The sequence below is a fragment of the Pipistrellus kuhlii genome, unplaced genomic scaffold (assembly GCF_014108245.1).
Source record: "Pipistrellus kuhlii isolate mPipKuh1 unplaced genomic scaffold, mPipKuh1.p scaffold_m20_p_3, whole genome shotgun sequence".
In the NCBI taxonomy this organism is placed as follows: Eukaryota; Metazoa; Chordata; class Mammalia; order Chiroptera; family Vespertilionidae; genus Pipistrellus; species Pipistrellus kuhlii.
Window position 1 is genome coordinate 28,814,851 of NW_023425529.1, and position 25,993 is coordinate 28,840,843.

Sequence of the window (25,993 nt, forward strand, 5' to 3'; positions counted from 1 at the left end):
GCTTTTGCTACATTTTTCCTTTCTGCCTCTTTCTCTGACTCTGCCTGCCACCCTCTGAGCCCTGTCCCACCTGGCATATTAATCTTGCTTCGATTAGTAAAATAATATCTTGATGTTCTCACTGCTAACTCACTTGACATGACACCACTGCTTATTTTCCTAAAACATGTCTTGAATCATGCCGTTCTCCTGCTCAAAAGTTTTCAAGGGTGCGCCACCACTTACTAAATTAATCTTACAACACCAGATTTGTAACCTACCTTTTCTGATGGTTCCATGTTTTAGTCTTCTTCTTCTTCTTTTTTTTTTTTTTTTTTTTTTTTTTCAGGGAGCTGTATATATTTTTTTATTTCAATTTTGGGTACACATTGGCTGTTCTTCCCGCACAATTTGTGAGATCCCGCCTCTGCACTATTGCTCATGCTGTTTCGCTCCAGCTACCTGGTTCAAGTGCTGGCTCCATTCTTGACTAGCTTTGTGCTTCTGTTTCTTTGTTTATGATATGACGATTAGCTCCTGCTTACGAGGGGATTGCGATAATTCTGTGAAGAAATCCATACAAAGCCCTTAGGAGAGTCCCAGCACAAAGTCAGTATTCAGTAAGTGCTAGTGATCATGATTATGATCATCATCCCTTTCAAGGACCATTTCAAATCCACCTCTTTAGTGACGCCTTTTTGAATTGGCCAACACAATGTTATTTTCCCCTCTTTCTGTCCATCTCTGAATAGCATCTGATATATAATGCCCTGCTTCAGAAGAGTGTGTGCACTTATCTTGGCCTGGACTGGACTGTACACTTACTGAGGTTGAGGAACTTTGATTCATCATCGGATGCTCTGAAGGACTTTGTATAGCACCTGACACATCAAAAGGACTTAATAAATCCCGGCTAAACTGATTTTACTATTAAAAAAAAACACCTCAATTCCACAAGCTGAGACACATAGCAAGGAAAGATAAGTAAATGAAATGAACACCTGGATCAGAAGGATGTTTCTGGTGGAAGACACTGAGACTGATGCTGTTAGAATGCAAGGTTTGCCCTGATAACATCCTTTATCCCCCGTTTTCCATTGCAGGTCTGCTTAGTGGCCTATCTTGGTTTGTTTATGCTTTGTGTCTCATATCAAGTTGACGAACAGACATGTATCCAGTTTATTATGAAAGTAAGTTGTCATTTTTCTTTTCCTTTTATTGTCACATAGAAAGAAACCCACGTACAAAATAAAGGAGTGCTTTTTTAAAGGGTTGCATATCTGATTATCCCAGAAATTGCATTTTAGGCAGGCCAAAAAATGTTTTAGGAGGGCATTGATCCAGACTTCAAATGTAATGCTTAATTTTTTTTTTTTTAAGTCTTAATTTCCATGAACTGGGTTGGCGTATGAAGTCTGCCTTTCAGTGCCCTTAAAAGGAATATTGAAAATGCATCAGTTCAGCAAAAACACTTTGCCAGGGAAAAGATGCCTATGTTAGTGCCCACTTCCATATCTTGGGGTTTATTTCAAATGTTCTAATAACAAAGCAGTCTAAGCGTATTTCCTCTTGTAGGCAGGGTCACTAAAGCAGAAAAAGCACATTGGGTGCATCCAAATGATCTGTGCCAAGAGTCTTGGGGCAAAGGGGACAGGGAGTTGGGATGTGCATGGTTTAGCAAGTATGTGTGTGTCCTATATGTGCATGTAGTTTTCCTCTGCTAGAGACAGTGTGCCCGGTTGGAGCCGGTTCAAATGCACAGCGTTTCTACTGCACATAGAATCCACTCTAAAAGGAAACATGGACACACCCTTTCAGAGTTGAGGGAGATAAACACCCAACTCAGCAACCAGAGTGAGTAGAAATCCAATTCCTACATTTTCTTTCAACAGCTATAGCAGAGAACAAAAAAAGCTTTCTGTATTTTTTTTTTTTTTTGTCCACTCACATCGCGTTTACTTTTCTTCTACAAGAAAATACATAAAAACTGGAGACTCTTGTTCACTATAACAAGAAAGCATAAGGCATAAGAGGAAGTAAACTATATTATGTGGAAATTACAAAGATGCAGAAAATAAGATGATAGTATATTCTAGTATAATTAGAGCTGCTGGCATAAAAAAAGCAGTGTGTTGATATATATGTACATATATAATGTTGAAAAAGGGTAGTTATTTGAGTGAAAAAAAATTCACATTATTTTAACTGCAAAAACAGGCCACTCAAAATGTACAGCATGATCCTGCAGAAAGAAATGAGCTCTTATGTGCTTAAAAAATTGTTGTCTATGAGTGGTGAGATGATAGCTGCATTTTGTAGTTTTTTTCTCTAATTTTGAAATGTCCTCCAGTTAGACATTATTTTTCCAATTAAAAAATTTAATGGATGCTACTTAAAAAAAATATTGGTGGATATGCCCACAGTTAGAAATTTTACTTTTTCTGAGAGTGTCCCTTAAAAGGGCCAGATAAAGCAGGCATCAGTCCATGTTTATTTTTTTGTAAGGCAAGGCTTGGTGATGATAAAAAAAAAAAAAAAAAAAAAAAAAAAAAAAAAAAAAAAAAAAAGAAGCAAAAAGCCAGAGAGCCTCGTAAGAAATGGCCTGTTAAATTACAGGGACTTCAGCCGGGACCGGTTTGGCTCAGTGGATAGAGCGTCGGCCTGCGGACTGAAGGGTCCCAGGTTCGATTCCGGTCGACGTTTCTAACTCTCTGTCCCTCTCAGTTCCTCTCTGTGTAAAATCAATAAAATATATTTTAAAAAAAATTACAGGGACTTCATCCACCAGGTAAAAAAATGCTCTCACCTGGATTCATCATAGAGTGTGAAAGGCCCTCATTCCTCCCCAGACGATCCTAGAGAGAGCAGAGGCAAAAGCATCAGCTTCCTAGAGTCCTCCAAAGCCTTCCCAACATCTGCAGGTAAAATAAGGAGCAAGGAAAAAAAAATGTCACTGCCAATGTCAGCCAGGCTGAGAATTCCCCACCAGGAGCATCTCATTAGCTGTCTTTTTCCCCACCTGTGACAGACACTGACAAATACTGAGGCCCTTTTCTCCTCCCGGTGACCTTCAGTGATGCTTCTTCCTGCCAGCTCTCTAAGATGCCCACTGTATTATCTTCTGTCAGAAAACGAACTTCAGTCAATCGCAAGGCTTTCCAAAGCCACCACAGATTACAGCAGACTTCCCGTGAGCGTCTCACACCGTTTGGTGGGGGATGGAGGAGAGGAATGAAATACATCTTTCCTGTGGTGTTCTTCACTGGCATAACCACATTTTGGTGCCCCGGCATGGAAGCCCAGGCCTTAGCTTTGAGAATGTATTTCCTCCTATGGAAGACTGATACCTTGATGTAGCCTGCATACACACACACACACACACACACACACACGCACACACACACCACTCACACTTTTCTTAAGATACAATAGCCACTTTTCATCTCAAGCTGGCACACCCAGTCTTCTCCAGAGGCCCTTTGGCACACCCTGGGTGCCACCATCATGTTCTTTCTTTCTCCCACGGGCCCCTGGGCTTGGCAGGCCATTCCTTCGTGGATTGGGGCCTCCTGCGGTTCCTAGTGGCGCGGCTTTCTAGGGGCTCACCTTGAGGATTTTGGGAAACGTGTCTGATTCATGTGCTTGCAGGAGCTCGGCGGGGCCACATTCCCACGAGGGCGTTTAAGGCGCATTGCCTCCTGCCCTCATCCCCGAGGCCCCTGGGCTGCAGCTGCCATCTCCTAGGCAGCATGCTGTAGAGGGGCCTTCCTGTGCCTGCCACCCGGGGAAGGTAATTAAATCGAAGCCGAAACTCCCTTCCCCTGTCGTTCCCAAACGTTGAAGCTGCAGCCCGGTACCAATTAGAGGCAGCAGCGCGAGGAGAAGCAGCAGCGCAGGAGGATCGGTTACATAAGCGCCCAGGGCCACCGCGCCTCCATCAGCTGCTGCCCAGCTCCAGACGCACCACACCCGCAGACTAATGCGTCCCCAGCCGGGCTTTTATCAAACGATATTTGCTCGCATTCCCAAGGTCATCGTAAACACTTTCATTGATAGTGTATTCGTGCCGGGTAGGCAAAACAAGCCCCTGGATTTTAAGTGACAGATTCTAACCCAGAAGCTTGTTGCTGTCAGATGAACTCAAGCCACAAAGGAAAAAAAAAAAAAAAAAATGCTACAGCGCCGCAGACGTAGCCCACAGGCTTTGGGGGATCAAGTCTACATTTGTGTTTTAAAATGGATAAGAAACTTGATGCTGTGGCTCTCACTCCTGTTTGTTTACTTGGCCCGATGCTTTCAGGGAGTGGGAGAAGCAGAATCCCAATGTGTGAGGTTTGCACCGCTGACCAGGGTTTGTGCTCTCCCGGGCTGGCTGTGAGCACATTGAAAATGCTCAGTGAAAACGGAGCAATCGCAGTGTTTAAATGTTTACATCTTCCTATAAGCTCAGTTTGCCCCGTTCCTCCCACATGACAGGGAATAAAACAAAGCCAGTAGAGTTGATGGCCTGAGTCCTGAGATCTGACAACTGTTTATATCTCTAATTTGTTTATTTCTTTCACAAATACTTAAATAGTGCTATGCACCAGACACTTTTCTAAGCCCTTTACAGATACCAACTCTTTTGATTCTTATAATAATCTTGGGAAGTTATTATGATCATCATTCCAAGTTTACAAAGGAAGAAACCGAGGTACACCTGGGATTGTTTAATGAGCCCAAAGTCCATAGCCAGTGAGGGGAGAACCGGGATTTGAACTCAGGCAGTCTGGTGTCCTGGTCCATGCTCCTAACCATCACCAAGTATTGCTGTACACATATTAAATGTCTTGGGCAAATCTTTTTTTTTTTTAATATATATTTTATTGATTTTTTACGAAGAGGAAGAGAGAGGGATAGAGAGTTAGAAACACCAATAAGAGAGAGTCATTGATCAGCTGCCTCCTGCACACCTCCTACTGGGGATGTGCCCGCAACAAAGGTACATGCCCTTGACTGGAATCAAACCTGGGACCTTTCAGTCCGCAGGCTGACGCTCTATCCACTGAGCCAAACCGGTTTTGGCTTGGGCAAATCTTTATGTAGAGAAAACTCAATTTTGGACCATCCTACTAAATATATGACCCTCAGGTGGCAGATTATCTCTTTTCTTTGAGCCTTCCCTGGTAAAGTCATAGATGTACCCATGTTCCCAGAGCAAATAATTCCAAGTTCTGTGTTGGCTGCATTGGAAAGGCAATTGCAATGGGTACCAACATGGCCTGCACAATTTAATTTGGCTCTTGGCACCAAGAATTTGAAGTCAATCATCAAGCTGGAATATTCTAGAACAACCCAGAATATTTCAAATATCCTGCCCCAGTGATCCCTCAAAATAAACCTACATTTTTTAGCCTAAGTATGCCAGTGATGGAAGGAAATATGGCCACTGAAAATCTTGGGGCTTGGACCAAGGCAATGGCATTTAATAGCACAAATTAACTATTTCCTTCTTAAATTTTGTGAAGGTGCCATTTTGGATTTATCTGGCTCCCTTTCTCCAAGGGAGAATAAATGTGGGGAATATAAATTACTCTTGTTATATGCCTGAGATATAAGAGGTTTCAATAAACTGTTTCACAGGTGAAGAAACATGGATTATTTTTGATAATCCTTCAAATGATTTGAAAATTAGAAATAGTGTGCAAGGTTAAGATAGCTTTGATGAGAAGATCCAAAGAATCCATGCCTTTCAGAGATGCCTCTTGTGCTTGGGATTCATCGAAGCTGCTTGTTACATCCATATACAAGCAGCCACAGATACATAATATTCTCAGCTCCGTTCATGAAAAGCGCCCAACATCTGTAGGATAAATGAAAATATGAGCATTTAAGGATTGCTTACTGACCAACGTGGAGCCACTTTCATGTCTTGGGAACTGGTTTCTGAGGAGCTCCTCTGTCAGGGAACTTCCTGGGAGAGAAGAAAAAAACAACAGCTTTTATTCATTAGCTTCCTCAAGTCATTCAATGTACTTTGTAACCAGAAAGGTTTTCTTCTGCTTTCTTGCAGCTGCTGTACTTTCTGCTGAGCGCCCTGGGCTTGATGGTCTGTGTGCTGGCTGCAGCCTTTGCTGCCCACCATTATACACTGCTCAACCGGGTTACCTGTGAGGCCACACTCGACGCCTGCCACTGCAAACTGCCCTCCTCTGAGCCCCTCAGCAGGACCTTTGTGTACCAGGATGTGACTGACTGCACCAGCATCACTTTCACTTTCAAAGTGTTCTTACTCACCCAGATGATTCTTAACTTGGTGTCTGGCCTTGTGTGCCTATTGGCCTGCTTTGTGATGTGGAAGCACAGGTACCAGGTCTTTTATGTGGGTGACAGGATGTACTCCCTCTCAGCTTCTGAAGGCCAGCAGCAAAAGGTCTAACACTCTTGCTCAAAGGTGGGAGAGAAATACAGCACACTGACTAGTTGAGGTTAAAAAAGAAAGAAAGAAAGGAAGGAAGGAAGGAAGGAAGGAAGGAAGGAAGGAAGGAAGGAAGGAAGGAAGAAAGGAAGAAAGATATAGTAAAAAAAAAAAAAAAAAAAAACCCTGACAATAACTAGTATTCACGGTTCTAAACAAATATTTTTATATTTTTCAGAAAATGAAAGAGTATTTCTTCAAGTTTTCTATAGTATTTTTTATAAATTCTTATGAAAAAAAAAAGAGCTCCAAATTGATTTTGGGACAGTAAAAGGACACTGAATAGGGAAAGGATAGCATAGATTTACCTTCACAGTCCGGAGTTTATTCCTTATATTCAATTTATCCATTACTTGTATAATCTTCTTTCCTGTTAGTCTAGTTTGGTGGTGCGAATTGCCATTTCAGGCCCACATGCTCAGTTTTGTGGAATCTTTTCCAGGCCCTCCTACCTTCCACCAGGAAGCCCTCGCTGTGCCTGGGGGAAAGACAGGGGCCGGGGAAAGAGTTGATCTGCCAGGTGGACTCTCTATTTTCCGTGGTAACAAGTGAAAGCAGCCTAGTAGGAAAGGAAGAGACTTTTGCAAAAGGCTCAATAATTATGAACACCTGGGCGGGGGCGGCAGCCTTCTCTCCCCAGCTGCCTGGGCCCCGCTCTGTAAGTAGATCGCTTGCTAAGTGCTTCAGGTGATTGTCTGCGCCTCTATAATTGAAAGTTGGTAGTAGTTGTATTCTTAATGATGGAGAAGGCCTACAATAATCACATTATGCTTCTATTCTATCATCTACAACAAATCATTACAACAAATTTCTAGCTAATTGTTCATTATAATTATGCTCAGAAGTCTATTTAACAAGCCCCTAGCTGAACTTAGGCAGCACAGTCGGTGTTAGGAGACGTGACTCTCACAAAGGAGAGGCCGGAAGATGGTTTCTTGCTGTATAAGGGAGGAAACAATTTTATTAATAGCGCAGGTTAAATATACTCATCTAAACAAAAACAAGAGCATTTGTAACAGGAACGGTTATACAAATAGCACATTTGTGATCAGTTGTGAAGTGTCTCTCTTGGCAGCTAAGTACTTTTGAGGGAGATTGGGTAATGCCCATGTGTTTCATTCACGAAACTGTATTTGATATGCAATCCTATTACTGATTTGTATGCACAGTGAAACCTAGAGACTAAAACGTTTTGAAGTCCTTCTTTGATTGAGCATTTGCACATGGACTTGGAGGTAGTTTTTGCTTTTGTTTTTAATTAACTGACATAAAAAAGCACAAGTTCCCTGTTATTGTTATTGTTAAATTTGGAACAATGTCAGTGTTTTAAGGAAGGGTCTCAGAATGCAAATTCACGCAGTATGAATATTACCAAGAACTGTTTCTCTTATTATGCTCTGTTGAAATTTAAGATAATAATTGAGTTTAAGTTGCCTCTCCACATGGCTTATAAACTTTACTAATTATGAAATTCTACCCTAAAAGAAAAACATTTTCTTGTCTGCCTTAGAAGACAGATGAATAATTATACTGATGGTGATAACAGTGTTGATTTCTACCCAATGTAAATACCCAGACAAGCCTGGCAGATTGAGCATTGACCTACGAACCAGGAGGTCATGGTTTGGCTTCCCAGTCAGGATACATGCCTCGTTACTGGCTAGATCCCCAGTGGGGATCATGCAGAGGCAGCCGATCAATGATGCTTCTATTTCTCTTTCCCCCTCCCTTCTTCTCAGAAATCAATAAAAGTATATTTGAAAAAAAGACAAATAAAAAGAAAAACGTTAAGTCAATTAGTTGGAGGATTATAACTATATTTTATGTCCTCCAGATAAAACACCTGATTAACAGATGTTAAAAACTTTTAATGTATTCACTTGCCTTTTGAAAATGGCCTTCTTATACACTAGCTCAGGCCAAGAAGGCACATTGGAGGGATTAAAGGATAAGACTCTGGAGCAGATGTTTGACCACATGCAAGAATTACATGGACCTAACCAAGCATCCTGATGATGACCTGAAAAATACTTTGTGTCCCGATTTTAAAAATCTCTATAATTGAATCCATTTTGATTTTGACAGTGTTCCTTATAAAGAAGAAAAAGACTGAGAATCTGAAATGTTGTAGGTTGCTGTTCTTTAAAGAGTGAGAAACTAGTGCTTTAATGCTAATTCCTAAGAGTTCAGCACCACTGGAAGCACACCCTGAATACCTTTAACAATGTTTTATAGCAAACACTACAAATTTTTATATTCAAAAATTAGAATTCTGCACATCACTAAGGTGCTCTATGCTTTACAAGAGATTCACAGGGTATTTCAAATAGCAGAATACTTTAGCTGATGGGCTTGCTTTTTCTAAATAATGCAACCAGTAAGAACTGATGTGGTGATAAGCTTGATAATAATCAGAATATATATATAACGGGGATTTTGCTATTGTGTAATCAAATCATTCTTACATGACCAAAGAAATGAAAGTTGTAAGTTAAAAAAGGAACAAAAGGGAAGGAAAAGAAAGAAGCAAAGAAAAGATGCCTGTTCTGTGAACCCACTGTGTATTGATACATGTAAGAACTGTGTTACATGAATAACAAACTGCTTTGGGCTTGATTTGAAGTATTTTGAGTTTCTGTTTTGCAAATATTGAAGTTCTGATAACGGCAACAGAAAAGGAACAGACGCACAGCTTTACACTTAGCAAAATGTTACATTTAAAATCTGACAGGAAGCCAAGATGGTGACTGTCTCCTCTAAGCCATAAAACACTCAGATTTGTGCAATCCTCCTCCTCTTCCACCTCCTTCAGGAGAATTAAATGAATCAAGACTTTGGAAAGAGGGGAAACAGCCTGGACTTGGCAGTACTTGAAATAGGAGGAATACAGCAGCCTAAATGTACCGACTTTGTAACCAAGCCCACTCGATCAGTCTGTGCCTTCACATGACCACCATCTGTGCCTCCCCCGCTCCATCCAAATTTGTGTAGGCAGCTCCTTGGAGCGAGGCCTAAAAATACAGTTACACTAGGCCCTAGAAACTGTAGTCAAGTCACAGGCCTAACTTTTCTCCTTCTTTGGATTAAAAGTCTATATTCTTTCTTGAGGGGGTTCCCAAGAAATGTGTTTGTTCTGATAGCCAGGACCCATTATGTGTATGTTCTCTGTTCATGTCCAGGACATCAGAATATTTTATTATTCTTTCTAGAGGCCTGGTGCACAACATTCATGCATTGGAGGGGGGTTCCCCTCAGCCGGGCCTGCACCCTCTTGCAGTCCAGGACCCCGAGGGGTCCTTAGCACAGCCAGAGATATGGGAGAGGCTCCCATCACCTCCACTGCACTCACCGGCTGTGAGCCTGGCTTCTGACTGAGCGGTGCTCTCCCTGTGGGAGTGCGCTGATGACTAGGGGACAACTCCTGATTTCAGCATCTGTCCCCTGGTGGTCAGTGCATGCTATAGTGACCAGTCATTCAGCTATTTGGTCAATTTGCATATTAAGGTTTTATTATATAGGATACTTCCCTTTTTGCATGCAGTATATCTTGAATATGTTTATAGGTCTTTAGTAAAGGGTTGGGTAGAGGGTATACAAAGGAAATTCTGAGGGACAACAGTGAGCAGTATTTAAAGAAAATCACCCCCTAGCTCAGGGATAGACCATTGGCCTACATACTGAAGGGTCCCGGATTTGATTCTGGTCAAGGGCACATGCTAGGGTTGTGGACTTGATTCCCAGTAGGGGCCATGCAGGAGGCAGCTGATCAATGATTCTCATCATTGATATTTCTATCTCTCTCCCACTCCCTTCCTCTCTGAAATCAATTAAACACACACACACACACACACACACACACACACACACACACACAATAAAGAAAGAAAAAAGAAAATCAGAAAAGAACTTAAATGGATCACACCCTATTGGGAAGTATACCTTGACCTTTTGTAGAAATTATCTCTGGGCTATTGCTATGTAGCAAAGATTTCTATAAGTCATGTTGGCTCTCAGTTCTTATTATCCTCAAATAACTCTATCATTTTTTAGATGTACACTGTTTATTCAGGATAATTTTGATAGTCAAGTATATTTACAGAGGAAACATTATTTGGATAAAGACTCAGTGGAACAGCCTATAAAATGAATATCTTGATTTGTTTCTCCTGATTTTCTAGTAACTTATTATCTCAATGATTATCCCCTTCAAAAATATTGGTCTGTGCATTGGTGCTGTGATTTCATTCTTCTGGCATTGACAAAATAGTGAATAGAAAACAGTTGTCACCTCTGTGTCTGCTGTGGTTGTTTTTAAATGGGATGTGTATCATGCGGATTTTCTTTGTTAATAAAATTTTCATAATCTCTGAAGACACCGTGTTTGGATGTGCTTTAAAGTGTGGAAACATTGCATGTAAACTGGTATATGTACAATCTCTCAGATTCATGCTTACTCTAAAAATCTGGCTTTGGGATAGACCAGAACTAATATTCATTTTGACCCATTGTTCCAGGTACTATCTTGACTTTGGTACACACTACACCCATCAATTCAGTTAAGGTGGTAAATGCTTCCCAGGCAAAGGGAGCCTGAGCTGGAAAATGTCTTGCCAAAGGTACTTAGAATGCTGGTCTTCATTTATATCCATTAATGTCAAGTAAAGCTAAAGAAAGGGATCCATGCAGAGTGTCACATGTTCGATCACAGTATACATTTAGTTACATAGAGAATCAGCTGGCCTAGCCCATTTCAAATCCGAATACAAGGAGTCCTTTTTACCAACTCTGAGGCTATTTAGATAGATGATTGTGCTATAAAATGCACGGGTTCTTTTTGTTTAATTTAGTTAGAAAAGCTTGTAGAAGGCACAAGGAAAGAGAATGATTTAGGACACACACTCTGAGCTGGATTTCCTATCCTTATTTTTCAAGGCTGTAGGTCTTAGGGTTGGACATTTGTCACTTTCTGGCTTTGTGATTTTTGGATAAACCATTTAGTCTTTCACTTCCTCTTTTGTAAAGTGGAGAAAAACATCACTGCCTCACAGCACCATGGGGAAGTTCAATAAAATGGCACTTAGCAAAGTGCCTGTATCATAGAGGGAGCTTAATACGCATTTGGTTTCTTCCTTCCTTAGCTGAGTTTTATGTACCTTGTGACACTTCTCATTGATTCAGGTTTTTGCCCCCAAATCCAACTAGAGAAGTAGCTTTGTTTTGCTCTTCCCTCTGTGATTTCCTTTTTATTACCCAGAAACATTAGCAAATGGGCCTCAAACAGAAATTTTGCTTTTACTGTCAGATAGCACCAGGTCTTTTTGATGCCAGTTCATGGAATGGTATGCTGGCTGTGTTTGTTGCTTTATACACCTAGATGGTTCTTGAATTCAGCTGTCTTCTCCCAGTTCTTCTCCCAGACAGAAGTAGAGGCTGAGACATTTCTCTTTATTTTCATAGTAGAGGCCCAGTGCATGAAAATTCATCCACTGGAGAGGCGTTCTTCAGCCCAGCCTGCCCCCTCTCACAGTCTGGGAGCCCTCAGGGACAGGAGGCCATCTGGTGATCAGGGAAAGGCAATGCCCATCACACCTCTGCTGCTGCCACTGTGGCAGCACAAGCCTTGTCTGGCAATGGTTACCTGAACCTCCGGCAGCCCTGGGCAGCTGGGCAGTTGCCATCTAAGATTTGCCTGTACCTTGGGCCAGCCCTGGGTGGCTGGGGGCTGAGCGGTCTGGGGGACTCCAGAGCCAGGCACATGGCAAGGCTGGGCCCACCTGCCATCCTGGTGGGGATAAGGAGACTGGGTGCCTCCATTTTGTGGCTGTGGGAGCCGCCATCTTTGAGGGCAGGCAGTCAATTAGCATATTCCCTCCTTATTGGCTGTGGATGCCTCCATCTTTGTGATGGCATGAGGGTCAATTAGCATATTTCCTCTTTATTATATAGCATGAATTCTCATTTAATGTAACAGAAGCATGTGTAACCCAACTTTAAAAAACAAAACTTTTGAAATAAGCCAATCAGAGAAAGATAAATATCACATGATCTCACTCATAGGTGGAATCTAATGAACAAAATAAACTGATGAACAAATAGGTCAGAGACATAGAAGCATGGAACAGACTATGGAATCTCAGAGTGAAGGCAGGGGAGGGTGGGTGGGAAGAGATCGACAAAAGAACTTGTATATGCATATATGCATAACCCATGGACACAGACAATAGGGTAGTGACAGCATAGGATGGGTGTTGGGGGTGGGCTTGAGGAGGTCAATGGGGGGAAAAAAGACATATGTAATACTTTCAACAAGAAAGATTCTAAGAAAGAAAGAAAGAAAGAAAGAAAGAAAAGAAAAAAGAAGTAAAAAGAAAAAAAATGAAAATGTTGATTTCCTGTAAAAAAAATACTTTATTGAGCTTTGATACATTACCAGTTCACTGTATAAATATAAGCTCTTATTTATTTAAAAACCAACCATCAAATACCTTTGGTATGCTTGACCCTGTGGGTCACTGATTCTCATTCAAGAATCATAAAAACATTTATTTTTGAGCATAGTTGGGAAATACCTCCTGGAGCTTCATTCTCCAGGCTGGATATGAAAATACATGAATCTTTACATTTGTAGCAAATTTAATTATTGAAGTTTTACAAAAGAAAATCTACTTTTTCTCTTAATAGAGTCCATCTTTATAGTTCATAATAAATTATTGTAAATTATTTTTTTCATTTGACACAATTACATCTTATATAAGTTAGTCTTTATGAAGTGCAGGACTAATATTGGTTATGGTATTTTTTAAGAATTCAAATTGTAAGCAAATGGAAGTAAGACTAATGATAGGCATGCCAGTTTGGAGACCATTCATTCTGTCATTTCCTTCCAACAAATATATATATATATATATATATATATATATATATATATATATATATATATATATATATATATTGTATATGTTTATTCCATAGCATGGGTTCTTAGAGGAAGTCTTTTTGTTGTTGTTTGGGAAGATCCTTTAACCAGAAGGTGTGGGGCATACACTCCTCTGTTATTCTTGGGGAAGAGCAGATACACGGACAATAGTCCAAGTGCAAAGATTTCAACTGAGGCATGAAGTCTTCTGTTTAATAAGATTCTCTGCCTGGGGGTGAGGTGGGGAGAGGAGGCCTGGGGATTCATCTGGGGGACCTTTCTTGCCCTTCCTCTTCCATGTGGAGCCTGCTGGAGAAGGAGGCAGAGGCTTCTGAGCTGGGGTCCAGGCCCACCTGCTCGGCCAGGAACTGTGGAGGAGGCTTGGTTCATATCTGATACGGAGGCTGAACAGTGAGATGTCAGCAGGCACTTTGGAGTCCCTAAACCTAGAGACTTTGGCCTCTGTGTGGGGAGTTCCACTTACTCTGTTTGCATTCCTCCTCAGACCCCTCTCTCCAGAAGCTCTCCCTGGATAGTCATTGCCTGACCAGGTGTGATTATAAAGAGCAAGAGGATGACTCTCAAGGACCACAGGGAGCAGTAGCACTTGGGACCAGAGAAGATGACTGTAAACTTGTGAAATTTACCTAATTAGTCTCCCTACATCTTCTCAGGCATGTGTTTGCTAAACCATTGGTTACAAAGGGAAGGCCTGAAAGTGGTAGGGAGACTAATTAGCTGGCCACAGTGAGTTGTCAGAAATAGAGGAACCAGAGTCTGAAAAGTAGGTGATTAAGGTTGGCACTAATCTCAATGCAAGCTTTTTTTCTCTTCCATTCAGGATTGGATTCATGGGCTTTTACAGAATAGACAATGTTCCCTTAGGGACTTTAATGAGCAAAAGCAGACTTTTAATTTTTTATAAATTTTATTTTTAGGTTGCATTAAAGGTAATTAAAGGATGGTTATGCAATTAAAAAAGAAGAGAGAGTTTACATTTTAATATAGAGAAGCCTAAGACATGGGACACTGAGTTTAGCTATTTAACCAATAGCTGGGTATGGGCACCTAGGCAAATGTAGGGAGGAGTGGCTTCATGGGTATATTTGGGGCTTATATCTGGTGACCACCAGTGAAACCCTGGATGCCATCTGACCTAGCTAGGGTTAGAGTAAGAGCAATCAGCCCTTACACTCACTGACTCCTAGATTTTAAAGTTCCCTGTACAGCTCTGGGTAAAATGACCAAGAAGGCCACGTCCACTTCTGGGATTTATATCTTCCAGAGAAGAGACTGCTAGTCCCCCTCCCTGCCCCAACCTCATTCCACAGCAAAATCTGCCCCTCTTTTATCCCCTGTCCCATTTATAGGAGACTCAGCTGTGGTATTGTTAACTCAAGTGCTAGAGGTTAAGGCTCTACATACAGAGAGCTCTATAAATATTGTCTTCATTTTAATAGCATATTCCTAAAGATCAGAAGACTTTTCAGGCCCAGAGAAATGAGGCATGATGCCGGGGAGGAGACACCTGCCAATAGTCCTCCAAACCCAACCATGTAGGTGGCCACCTACTCTGTCTGATCAGAAGAACCAGTTTCAGAGCTGGTGGAACTTTGAGAGCATTTCCCAGCAGTCCCTACTCCCACTGAGACTTGGGACCCTTTGTGGGTCTGTAGTTGAGCAAATCTCTACTCAAACTGGTTGAAGAGAAGCATCCAGAAATCTGAGGGAAGGGTTTTTTTTCTCCTACTATTTCAGAAGAGGGCATTTTTCTTGTTGAAGGTAGAAAGTGAGAAGAGGGAGAGATTCAAGGTAGAATCTCTTCTCCCCCAGTGTCGGGCTCCCTGAGCATTACTTGCGACAACTCACCAAGGTTGACTGATTTTGCTCAGACCCCGGCTTCTCTATTCATCCCACACAGAACACCCTCAGAGACAGGCTTGGCTTCCCACTGCTGCCCAGAGGAGGACATGCCAGGCAATAAGCAGGAAAAATGCTAATTTCTTGTTGAAAAAGTCCCAAATTGTAACTTAACAGTGTGATCATTTTTTTATTTTATTTTAAATTTTCAAAATGTGCTTTTCCCCCAGAGTCCTTGAGCACAGACCTGCGGTTTTCTCTCTCCTGGGTTTTACAGTCTATCCGCCTCAAGCCAAAAGACTTGGCTCTGCTCCTCCTGAGTCAGAGTCTCGGCTGGTAGCTGAACCCAGGAAGCCCTGGCCCCGCGTCTCTCCCTGGAACCACCAGACCACACAACCTCCTGTACTCAACCCTTTGGCTGGATGTTCTGCCTCCTCTTTGTTTGGAAAGAGATGTCTTACGTAACTGCACAATCTACTAAATGCTCCATTGTCTTCCACTTGGGAGAGCGCAAAATAACCCATTAGTGACTTATGACTTATCAAAAAGATAGACTCTATTACCACGTACCCACAGCCCCAGTGAGGCGAGACTTGCCTATCTTGCTTAGATCAATAATCAGCAACAGCTCAACGACTGTGGTCTTTGCGAAATTCTGAGTTCAGGACAAGGTGCAGGAAATACGAGGCTTAGTTCATCTATAGGTCACAGTCCTTTGCCCAAGCAGCACATGAGAGTCATTTGTAATTCAAGAGTAAGACAGGCCTAAACAATTCTGATCTGATTATTCTTTTAGTAATCTGGTTTTGATAAACAGCTGATGAAAATGGAAGGTGTCTGGTCACCAGAGGAGAGATACGCAGGCAATGCAATCAGTTTCTCTTATCTCACTGGGCAGGGATTTATTTTGAGACTCCTATTAATAGCCCGCAATGCCAAGGACTGTGACCGTTGCCCTGGACTGCAAGAGCCTTCTGAGCAGAATGAAAGAAACCCTTTGGGTAAGGTCTTCTTCTCCATCTTTATTTTCAATGAATCTCTGATTAGCCCTATTGGGAGCTCTAGCAATTACTTTGAGCTGGCATCTCTAGAAAAAAATATATATACCTCTTAGGATTCAATTAAAAATGAAAAGAGCCGCTGTGTGGTGTTGCCAAGGAGCTTTCAGTGTATAAGGCAGGGTGTAGACCAGGAGGAATAAAACACTCTGCATTAGGTGACATTTCCATCTGGTTCTGCTGCCAGAGCAGCCCTGGAGAGAGAAGCTGGAGAGAGAGAGACGGGACAGCCTGCCCTAGCCTGTTCTCTCTTCCCCAGAGACCTCGTAGTCTTTCAAGGATCCCCCAAGGCACTTACTTCTTTCTTTCTGCAGCAGACATTTTCTCATCTGGGATCAGCTACGTGATTAGTTTCAGGTAGAGGAACACATTTCTTTTCGCTGCTCTGTGGCTGTGTGAGCCCTCAGCCACGCTTTCAGAAAGGGCCCCTCCCTGCACTTGGTGAAGTGCAGCCATTTCCAGCAGCCTTGTGTGAAGCATGCCTGGGCCGCAAAGAGAAAAGGGGTGAGGGACACTCTCCCCCTCCCACAGCTGCCCCTGCCACTTCCCTAACACCTCTGTTTCATGCACCAATCCTCCAGGTTCAATGCATGGATCTCTGGACAGCAGCAGCCAGCACTGAGCATGTAAGGAATCTTGCTGTGCTGAGTTTTGTGTGCAAATGTGGCTCAGGTCTCATTATATTTTGCTCACCGAGTTAGAAAGTGCTGATAGTAGAAGGGGGCTTCCATTCTAGTTTTAGAAGAGTGATTTCTACAAGGGTCTCTGAAGCCCAAACTACTTGCCTACGCGTTAGGGCAAACTTTTAGGCCACGTAATTGGAAAACCCCATCAATTTTGAAATATAAAAAAAAGTCTACTTCTTTTGTTTTTTTAATTTCCATGACACAAGGTGGAATTCAAGTCCACCTCAAATGAGAAAATGGGATAGTTTCCATTTTATTTGAATACAAGTTGCATCCAAAAATGGGTGGGGACTACTTGTACAGCAAGAACAACTCAAAAGGCAGAGCTCAGGGTAGCTCATGGAAGTGTCATTATAAATCCATCTTCCTTTATAATGCTAACTTGCTGTGTAAGAAGGATTTAAAATACATAGTAGAAAAAAATTCCCAAGCATGAATGTATAATATATGGAAGGAATCATCTAGGGAACTTGTAGAAACTCTATCCCTAGAAACTCTATCCCTGCATAATAATCTTATCTGAAGATTATTAATAATACCAGAGGCCTGGTGCATGAAATTTGTGAATGGGGGGGTGCTCAGCCCAGCCTGCACCCTCTTCAATCCGAAACTCCTCGGGGGATGTCCAATTGGACATCCCTCTCACAATCTGGGACCATTGGCTCCTGACTGCTCACCTGCCTGCCTGCCTGATTGCCCCTAACTGCCTGGTCACCCCCAACTTCCCCTACCCCCTTGCCAGCCCGATTGCCTAGAACTATCCTGCCTCCCCCTCCCCCCCACTCAGGCCTGGTCGCCCCATGCCGTCTGTATTTGGTCGTCCGTTCAGTTGCGATGGTGACATAGGCTTTTATTTTTATAGATAGTAACACACTCTTTTTAAAAGAATAGCTTCATTCAAATTCTACCCAAAAGCTACAAGAAAAATTTCTTCTAACTGGAAATCATGGAAATTTACCAAACCAACAGACTTCTAATTGTGTTGTGATCTCTTCTCATGTGTCCACTGGTGTATTCCATGTTTAAACATACTTTTGGCATAGGGAATTTTGAAGACAGGATAAAACGCACGCACGCGCGAGCGCGCGCACACACACACACACACACACACACACACTTACGAAAATTAAGGGTAGTAGAAAGGACTAGAATTGAAATATAAATAAACTATCACTTCAAGTTAGCAATAAAAATAAAATTTATAGCAAAAAATTCTTTAAGCACAAATTACATATTTTGAGCACATACATAAAAATAATATACAATAATATGGCCTTCTTTAGCTAGACTTGGGAAATCCCAGAATGTTACATTAAGGACCCTTTGAATTAAGTGTCTATAAGTTTTTGAGAAGCCATCTATTATGCTCATTAAGAGTATGGTTCTGGAATTAGACTGCCTGGGTTTAAATCCCAGTGTGTGATCTCATGTAAGCCACCCATCCTCTCTGTGTCTCCCTGTCTCAGTTTCTTCATCTGAAAAATAATAACAGGGTTTTTGTGAAAAGTAAATGAATGAATGATTATCTGTAAGTGCTTAATGGTGATAGTGATGATGAGTATAAACTTTCAACAAATTAAAATTTAGGGGTACATCAGGAAACCAAGAGAACAGTACTAGCACCTAAAATTTCTATAGCTAAGCATCCTGCAAAAACACACTAATTAATAGATTTTATCTTCTGTAATCCCTTTTCCCAGCAAACATGGGAAGAGCAATACACATGATTTCCTTGTGTTTCTTTCCTAGCAGTGATCTCTATGTAGGGGGCAAACTGGATTAGGGCTTCAAAGTCCTGGTATCTGAGAGCTCTGGGCACACTGACCGGGGGGATGATATGCCAGGGCCAGAGTAAGACTTTTAGAGCCCAAAGCCATCCTGTGGGCTGTTCTCCCACTCCCATAGATATAGGTGACTCCAGATTATAATAAATATCTCATGTGCCTTTAAGGGGGTAAAAAGTCACAAAGAGCTTCAAGCAATGGGCTGAGTACACTGAGACAAGAAAAACTTCCATTCCTCTTTTGGAGACTTGGTGGATTTATGAATTCAGCGTTTGCACATGACTTCTTTCTTCAGTGCTAGCTGGGTGAGTATCCTCTTCCTACCCAGGCATCAGCTCTGAGCCCCTGCCTAGTACCAGCGACTCAACTCCATGCAGGGGCAGAACCTTGGCAAATTTCTGGCAAGGACCACTGTCTGACAATAATAAAAGGGGAAGTTTTAGGGACAAAATAGGAGTTTTTAGGAGTGAAATAGGCAGGTTTAGAAAATTTTAGAAATTAAGGGGTTCATGGAAAAAGTATAGAGCTACAGAGCTGTGAAGGGTGCATTTCCATAAGACAAGGGAACTACGAGTAGCAAAAGGTAAATGGTTACAGAATAAAGAGAAGGAAGCCTCTCATTCAAAGAGGGAGGAAGAAAGCCCAGAGGAAATAGGAGAAGAATAAGAAAAAAGAAGGATGGGACCTCATGTACTTCACATGAGGCTTTAGCTCAGGAGTTGCTAAAGTGTCCAAATCAAAGGGGGATAGTGACCAGTCAAAGGGGCTATTGAGGCACAAAAATAACTGCAGTCTTTATAAACTGTAGGAAAAGGGACTCAGTGGGACTCTTCTCCCCTCCCCATGTGGGAGTCTGTGCTGTAGGACACTTTCTCTCTCCTCATGTGGGATTCTGTGCTTATTTCTCAGCTAGACACACAGTGCACAAAATTTGTGCACTTGGGAGTGGGGGTCCCACAGCCTAAATTTCAAGAAGGTGCAAGCAAGGCCAAGGGACCCCCCTTGGTGCAGGATCAAGGCCAGGAAGGGACATGGGAGGTTGGCCAGCCAGGGAGGGACTGCTGGAGGGCTCCAGGGAGTGTCCGACCCATCTTGCTCAGTCCTGATCAACCAGACCCCAGAAGCAAGCTAACCTACGGGTCGGAGTGTCTACCCATGGTGGTCAGTGCACTTCATAGTGAGCGATTGAGTGGCCTTAGTATATCATTAGCATATTACTATACTATTGATTGGTTGAATGGACAACTGGATGACTGGACACTTAGCATATTAAGCTTTTCTTATATAGAATAAATTCTTACCTTTGCTATACCACCTTCCATCCCTGGTTTCATTCTTACTCCAACAGATAAATAGCCTGGGAACCATCCTGCCCAGGGGACCATCGGGCATTTCCAGTCCAATTTTCCCATTTTCATAAGATGGCTTATAGCAAACTGGTATTCTTGAACTTTATGAATCTATGTCCAGATAGATCAACACTAGAGGTCAACACTAGAACCCAAGAGAGGTTCTTAACTGTTCTTAAAGGGCATGTTGACTGCCCCCAAAACCCCTTGGGCTGGTGCCAGAAGTGGGCTTCAAATGCAAGCCTCCTCTGTTCAATCCTAAATGCAGAGGGCTATACATGGACAAATTGGATACTCTGAAGCTCTAAGATAAATGAGATTTAGATTCACTACTTGCCTGTGAATTAAAAATGAAAATTAAATACAGACATTAGTAAACTATCCTGTTGGGGGAGGGGTGCCTTCCTTACCTTTAGGATTCATATAATAGGATCTGATCTGCCCATCAGTAGACATTCCAAGACACATCCAGTTCTCCAAAAGAGAACTATGACATCAAAAAAATAGACATGGAGCACCAAACTCCACCTCAAACCACCTCCCACACGCCCCATGTTTACTCTCTTTCTCTGCTGTTCTTTCATTTAGAGGAAGAACCACAACCAGGGAGGACTGGGAGACATTAGCACAAATGCCCTTGGCTATCTCTGTGCAGAGTATTATACTCTTTTCTCAAGAGCAGTTCTGGATAAAAAAGGGGTGGACTGTCAGAGTGAATAAAATGTGAGGTATTTAAAATGTATCAGGGTTTTCATACTATGTTCTGTAGAAACTTAGGGTTTACTAAAGGTTCATGTGTTCTTTTGGAAGAGGAATTAGGTTTCAGGTGGGCTTTTAAAAAAATGAAATTATAAATGTTTTTTAGAAACATCCTTTATCCTGTACTTCCTGATTATATTCCCATACACACTCTACATCTATGCATTTTTCCAAGCTCAGTCATGGCCCTCAATATAAAGAAAATGGGAGAAATATTTTTCTGCTTTTAAGTTTTAAATTCTGAGTCATGTTATTTACAATCAAAGTTATTATATTTGTATTACTATAATAAGGAAACATATAAAAAAGGAATAATGTTTTACAATCTCTCTTAGCTTACTGCTGAAGCTTTCTCTTTAACATGTGCCTCTTGTTTTCAAACCATGGTGTTAGAGCTGGAAGGAATCCTTCTTGTCCAACTTGCTCATTTTACAGAAGCACAAACTGAGGCCAACAAGAGTAAGTGACATGCTCAAGGTTACTTGGTTCAATCTCTCTCTCTCTCTCTTTCCTTTTTAGCATAAATATTTGGCATACATTCTTCTTTCATTTTTTTTCTTTATTCTTTGCCATATAAGTTAAAATATTTTACTGTTTGATTGGGATCTGTATTTATGCAACCCTCTGATTTCAACAAGTTGGAAACCCTTGCTCAATATTCTCAGGTAGGCTAAGCAAGGTCTTGTTTATTTCTGGGAGGGGAAGAAAATTTTACATTTATTTTGCTAATATATTCCAGCATATGTCTTTTACTCCTTTTAAAGAATATAATAAAATTTATCATCTGCATCAACTGCAAAGACCCTGAGTGAATAGAGTAACAGAAAAGGTGATTCAGGAGGACCTAAGACCCTGTTGAAGAGAAGTAGCTCTAAGTGAGACTGGGAGATACCGAGGAGCAGACCAAAGCCACCTCTTTGAGAATGTATTCTTGGTGGTGATTATATGGCATTAATAACTGAAATTCCCAAGGGAGCTTCCTCTCTGCCTTGGTTAAAAATTGACTCTAGAAACAGTCAGGTTGCTAACAGTTCAAGCCTAGGTTTTGCTACCATTTACTAGCTATAAACACTTGGACAAATTCCCTAACTACTCTATACCTAAGTTCCTACATCCATCAAATTGGAATAAGAGCACCTACCTCATAGGGTCATTGTGAAAATCACATGAATTAATATCTATAATGTGCTTGAAATAGTGCCTGGGACATTTGAAGGGCTCAATCTATGTTTATCATTAGCATTACCTATTATCAACCTTGTGTCCCAACCCATCTTTAAATCTGAAAATGTGGGCCCAAGATGAAAGAGGAAAGAATTGTTTTATTATATTTGACCTGGTGCTCAGGAAAGCTACTCAGTTATGGATTGACTTGACAATGAGGAAACTTTTTTTCTATCCCTAAACACAGCCATCAAGGCATACTTGCTCACAATTAACATTCAAAATATAGAGCAGTTTCCAGACTATACTTTCTTAGAGGATTTTCTGGTAGACCAGACTTTTAGGTTAAAGTCTGGTCTTTGGTTAATGTAACAACCCTTTCTATAACTAATATGCACTAGGTTTTCTCCTTGTGGCACTAGATTTGCAATAAGGGATGATAGTCCCATCAATTCCAAATCTTCAAATATAGGATTACTTTAAGACTCTACTCTAAATGCTCCTATTGCCAATATGCATTGGATATTCCTTCCCAGTCAACTTCCTATGCTTTTGGTGATGTCATTTTCAAAGCCAAACCTGTCCTCTGGGAGCTATATGTTAGTATTTCTAAAGAGTTCTAGGCCCAACTGGTTTGGCTCAGTGGTTGAGCATCAATCTATAAATCAGGAGGTCATGGTTTGATTCCCAGTCAGGGCACATGCCCAGGTTGTAGGTTTGATCCCCACCCAGTATGGGGTATATAGGAGGCAGTCAACCAATGATTCTCTCTATCATTGATTTTTCTAACTCTCTCTCTCTGTTAATCTCTCTCTCTCTGAAATCAATAAAGATATATTTAAAAATAAATAAAGAGCACCATAATTTCAGTGTTGGCCCTTCTAGATGCATGGAAAGTTTCAATGTACAAGTAATAAGGCGTTTCTTATCAGATAATCAATCTTCCCAGTGTTGTGTCAGTCTTTTTGCCGTTAATGGGGTTGCAATGGACCTCTCAGGAGATGTCACACAATTACCAGTCCACAAGAAAAAAAGTGGGGAGGGGACCTAAAGAAAATGTCTAGTGGTAATGAAATGGCCTGACACTAATACATCCTGAAGTCCATTTTATGTTGGGAAAGAAAACATTGACCTGGGAATCACTGATGCTGTTAATGAAATCACGCTGCAGAAAAACCTTCCACTGTTTCTGATTTTTTTATAACCACTAATGTAAACACACAAAACAGGGAATAACTGGAGAATCTTGGTGGGTGGATTGCATAACTCCTTCCAAAGCAATCAGGTCTTGTTCCTCCTGACTGCATTAGAGGGAGGGGTTGAATATTCAACCTCAAGCTAAAAACGTTGGACTTCGAAGACAGTAGGTAAAGCATCATTGGTAATGCCTCAGGAATCGTTAGAACCATTCTTCCCTGCTCAACTTGATAAAAGGACCAGACTCCTGCTTATCTCCCGCCCAGCAAGTGACTAATGTGAAATCAGCCATGGGAAGCCTGCCATGGCCTCAGCACAGGCTCTGAGGTGCCCTGGCAACACCATCAAGGCTGGAGGGGCCGGGTGAGGCTGGACCGAGGAAAAGAAAAGAATGGCATGAAATATGATGCAGCTGCTGAACTTTCTTTTCATTAACTTTAAATTATAGCAATTTCTGGAGTTTTGGATAACTACTGAAAGGAGAAAAAAGATGAAAAAGACAATCTGTGTGCTTTTAACTTAACTCAAAATGAGCAATAATGAAAGTAATTCAGCCTGGGGTAGAACGACAGGCCCGCCTCTTTCCCTGCTTCCGGCCTTCCAATTCTATTCCATTTCAGCTAGAAGTTTCCATTTCAGCTCTCCTCCTCCGTGGCAAGAAATCCAGCTCCAGAAAGGAGGCTGTCCCTGCAGCTGTCTCCTCTGCCAAGCCTTACCCCGAACCCAAAGTGAGTCCACAAAGCAGCACCGTCAGCATGGGACCAGAGCAGTGGGTTGGGGACTTGGTTGTAGGAGTCTGTGACATCTTTCCAGCTTGCTTATTCATGCTGTCCTGAAACACATTCATTAGAAATGACCAACAGTACCTGGATTATTAAATTATTGATGTGCTCCATATTCCAAGTATAATTTGGGGAAGAGGTGACCAAGAAGATATATCTTGGCTGTGCTAGGCCAGCTGAGATTAGGGTGTGTGGATGGGAATGTGATGGGTACAGAAATGGGTATTAGCTCTCATCTCCAAATCCACCAGCTATTCTAGATCCCAGCACTCCTGTCCCTTTTCTGATTTTCTGCCCTGAGGTACTTTTATTAGAATTGGATCTATAGATCTTTGAATTCTCTGAACTTCTTCAGAATGCCTGTACCTCTTAGTCACAGGATTAAAAAATGAGGGAAAGGAAATGTAAAATATTCAATACTCCTATACATGTTTGTATCAGTCAGCATTCTAGGAACTGGATGTATAAAGATCCATGCAGTTTACATTCATGTGGGAAAAACAGACAATGAAACTATAAACAAATAAATAGAACATTTTAGATAGGGTCAGTATTATGAGGAACAAAGTCTTATGTGAGCAAATGAAGGGGCAGGGCCACCCTGGGATGATGAGAAAAGGCCTCTTTCAGGACATGCCATTGATCTGGGAAGAAATCATTCCATGCAGAAGGAACAGCAAGAGCCCATGCTCAGGAAGGAAGTTGGGCAATCAAAGCAACAGAAAGAAAAACCAAGGAAACTTGATCAATGTCAGAGGATAAGCTGTTACCAGACAGGGATGAGGGGGTAAATTGGGGTCAGATCATAGAAGGGCTTGTAGGTCATGGGAAGTGGTTTGGGAGCCACTGAAATATTTGTAAGCAGTAGAGAAACATGAAGTTTATCTCATCTGCTTCTCATTCCCACATATGATACACACTTATGTATACACACGAGCATAGACACACACAAATAGGAAAGATATGTGATTAGGGTAGAAACTGAGTTTGGATTCTGAAAATATTTTATGTTTTTATAATTGAATATTACATTAGATTTTTAAATTCAGGAGAATGAACAATCCCTGGTAAATGCAAGAGGAAGGGCTAGGTTGGAAAATAAAACAAACACTTCCTTAAAGCTCTTTTGTAAAATCAACTAGAGGCCCAGTGCATAAAATTTGTGCAGAGGGGCAGGTGGAGAGTGAGGAGGAGGGTCCCTCAGCCTGGCCCTCTCGCAATCCGGGACCCCTCAGGGGATGTCCAACTACTGATTTAGACTCTTCCTTCCCTGGCTGCTGGCTGCCTGCAGGGGCCTTTCTTCATTCCACACTGCCCCTTGGTGGTCAGCGCACACCATGGCGGGTGACGGAACTCCTGGTCTCCCAAACATTCAAGGGGACACTTTGCATATTAGCCATATATATATATATACCTGAAATGGTATCATCATTAATGTAAATGGAACAGCATATTCACACACAAGTCATGCAAGACATGAATCTTTCAAAGCCAACTTATAAGATATTTTGTCATGGCTAAGGACAGGGACACAACAGGGAGGAGACAGCCGATGGCTTTTTCACTAAGGCCCCAGGACTTAATATCCATTAAGAAAAGGTACCATTTGGTTTAAGAAACCAATAAATAGTAATTTACAAGTGGCCTAGTCTATCCATACTTACACAGAGTACCAGGTCTCCCTCTGAGAGCCAAATGAGAACCTTCAATTTGAGCCACTTGTTTAACCACAATGGTCTCTCTTTGTTCCAGGATTGGCACCACTCTGGAAGACTCAGTCAGTGAAAGGACGTGAACAAGTAAATATTTTGGGGTGTTGACCTCTGAAACTCCTTCAAGTATCTCTTTTCTATGTGACTTTGTTTCTCTCTTTCCTTCCTTATTTGCTTCCTTCCTTCCTTTTCTTTTCTTTCTTCCTTTCTAGAATTTTAAGAAAAAGAAAGGAAAATCCAAGAGAAAAGGAAGATGATTTTTGTTAAGAACTCTGTGATTACTTCTAATA

At 41.6% G+C, this 25,993-nt stretch overlaps 1 protein-coding gene across 3 annotated transcripts in view; it reads left to right on the top strand.

Annotated features, from left to right (window-relative positions):
• Positions 1-7,970, top strand: part of SSPN (sarcospan) — a 33,498-nt gene extending 25,528 nt beyond the window's left edge. Inside the window, exons 2-4 of one of the 3 annotated variants that reach the window (XR_006742809.1) lie at positions 1,083-1,169; positions 6,032-6,464; positions 6,540-7,970. Coding sequence is in view for 1 of the 3 variants with exons in the window: in XM_036457414.2 (XP_036313307.1) it covers positions 1,083-1,169; positions 6,032-6,397 (453 nt within the window). In the remaining 2 variants the exon portion in view is untranslated. Of the gene's footprint in view, positions 1-1,082; positions 1,170-6,031; positions 6,465-6,536 lie in introns of those variants that run through there. The other 2 variants (XR_006742810.1, XM_036457414.2) reach the window with 2 other exon arrangements.
• The last annotated feature ends 18,023 nt before the right edge of the window (positions 7,971-25,993 follow it).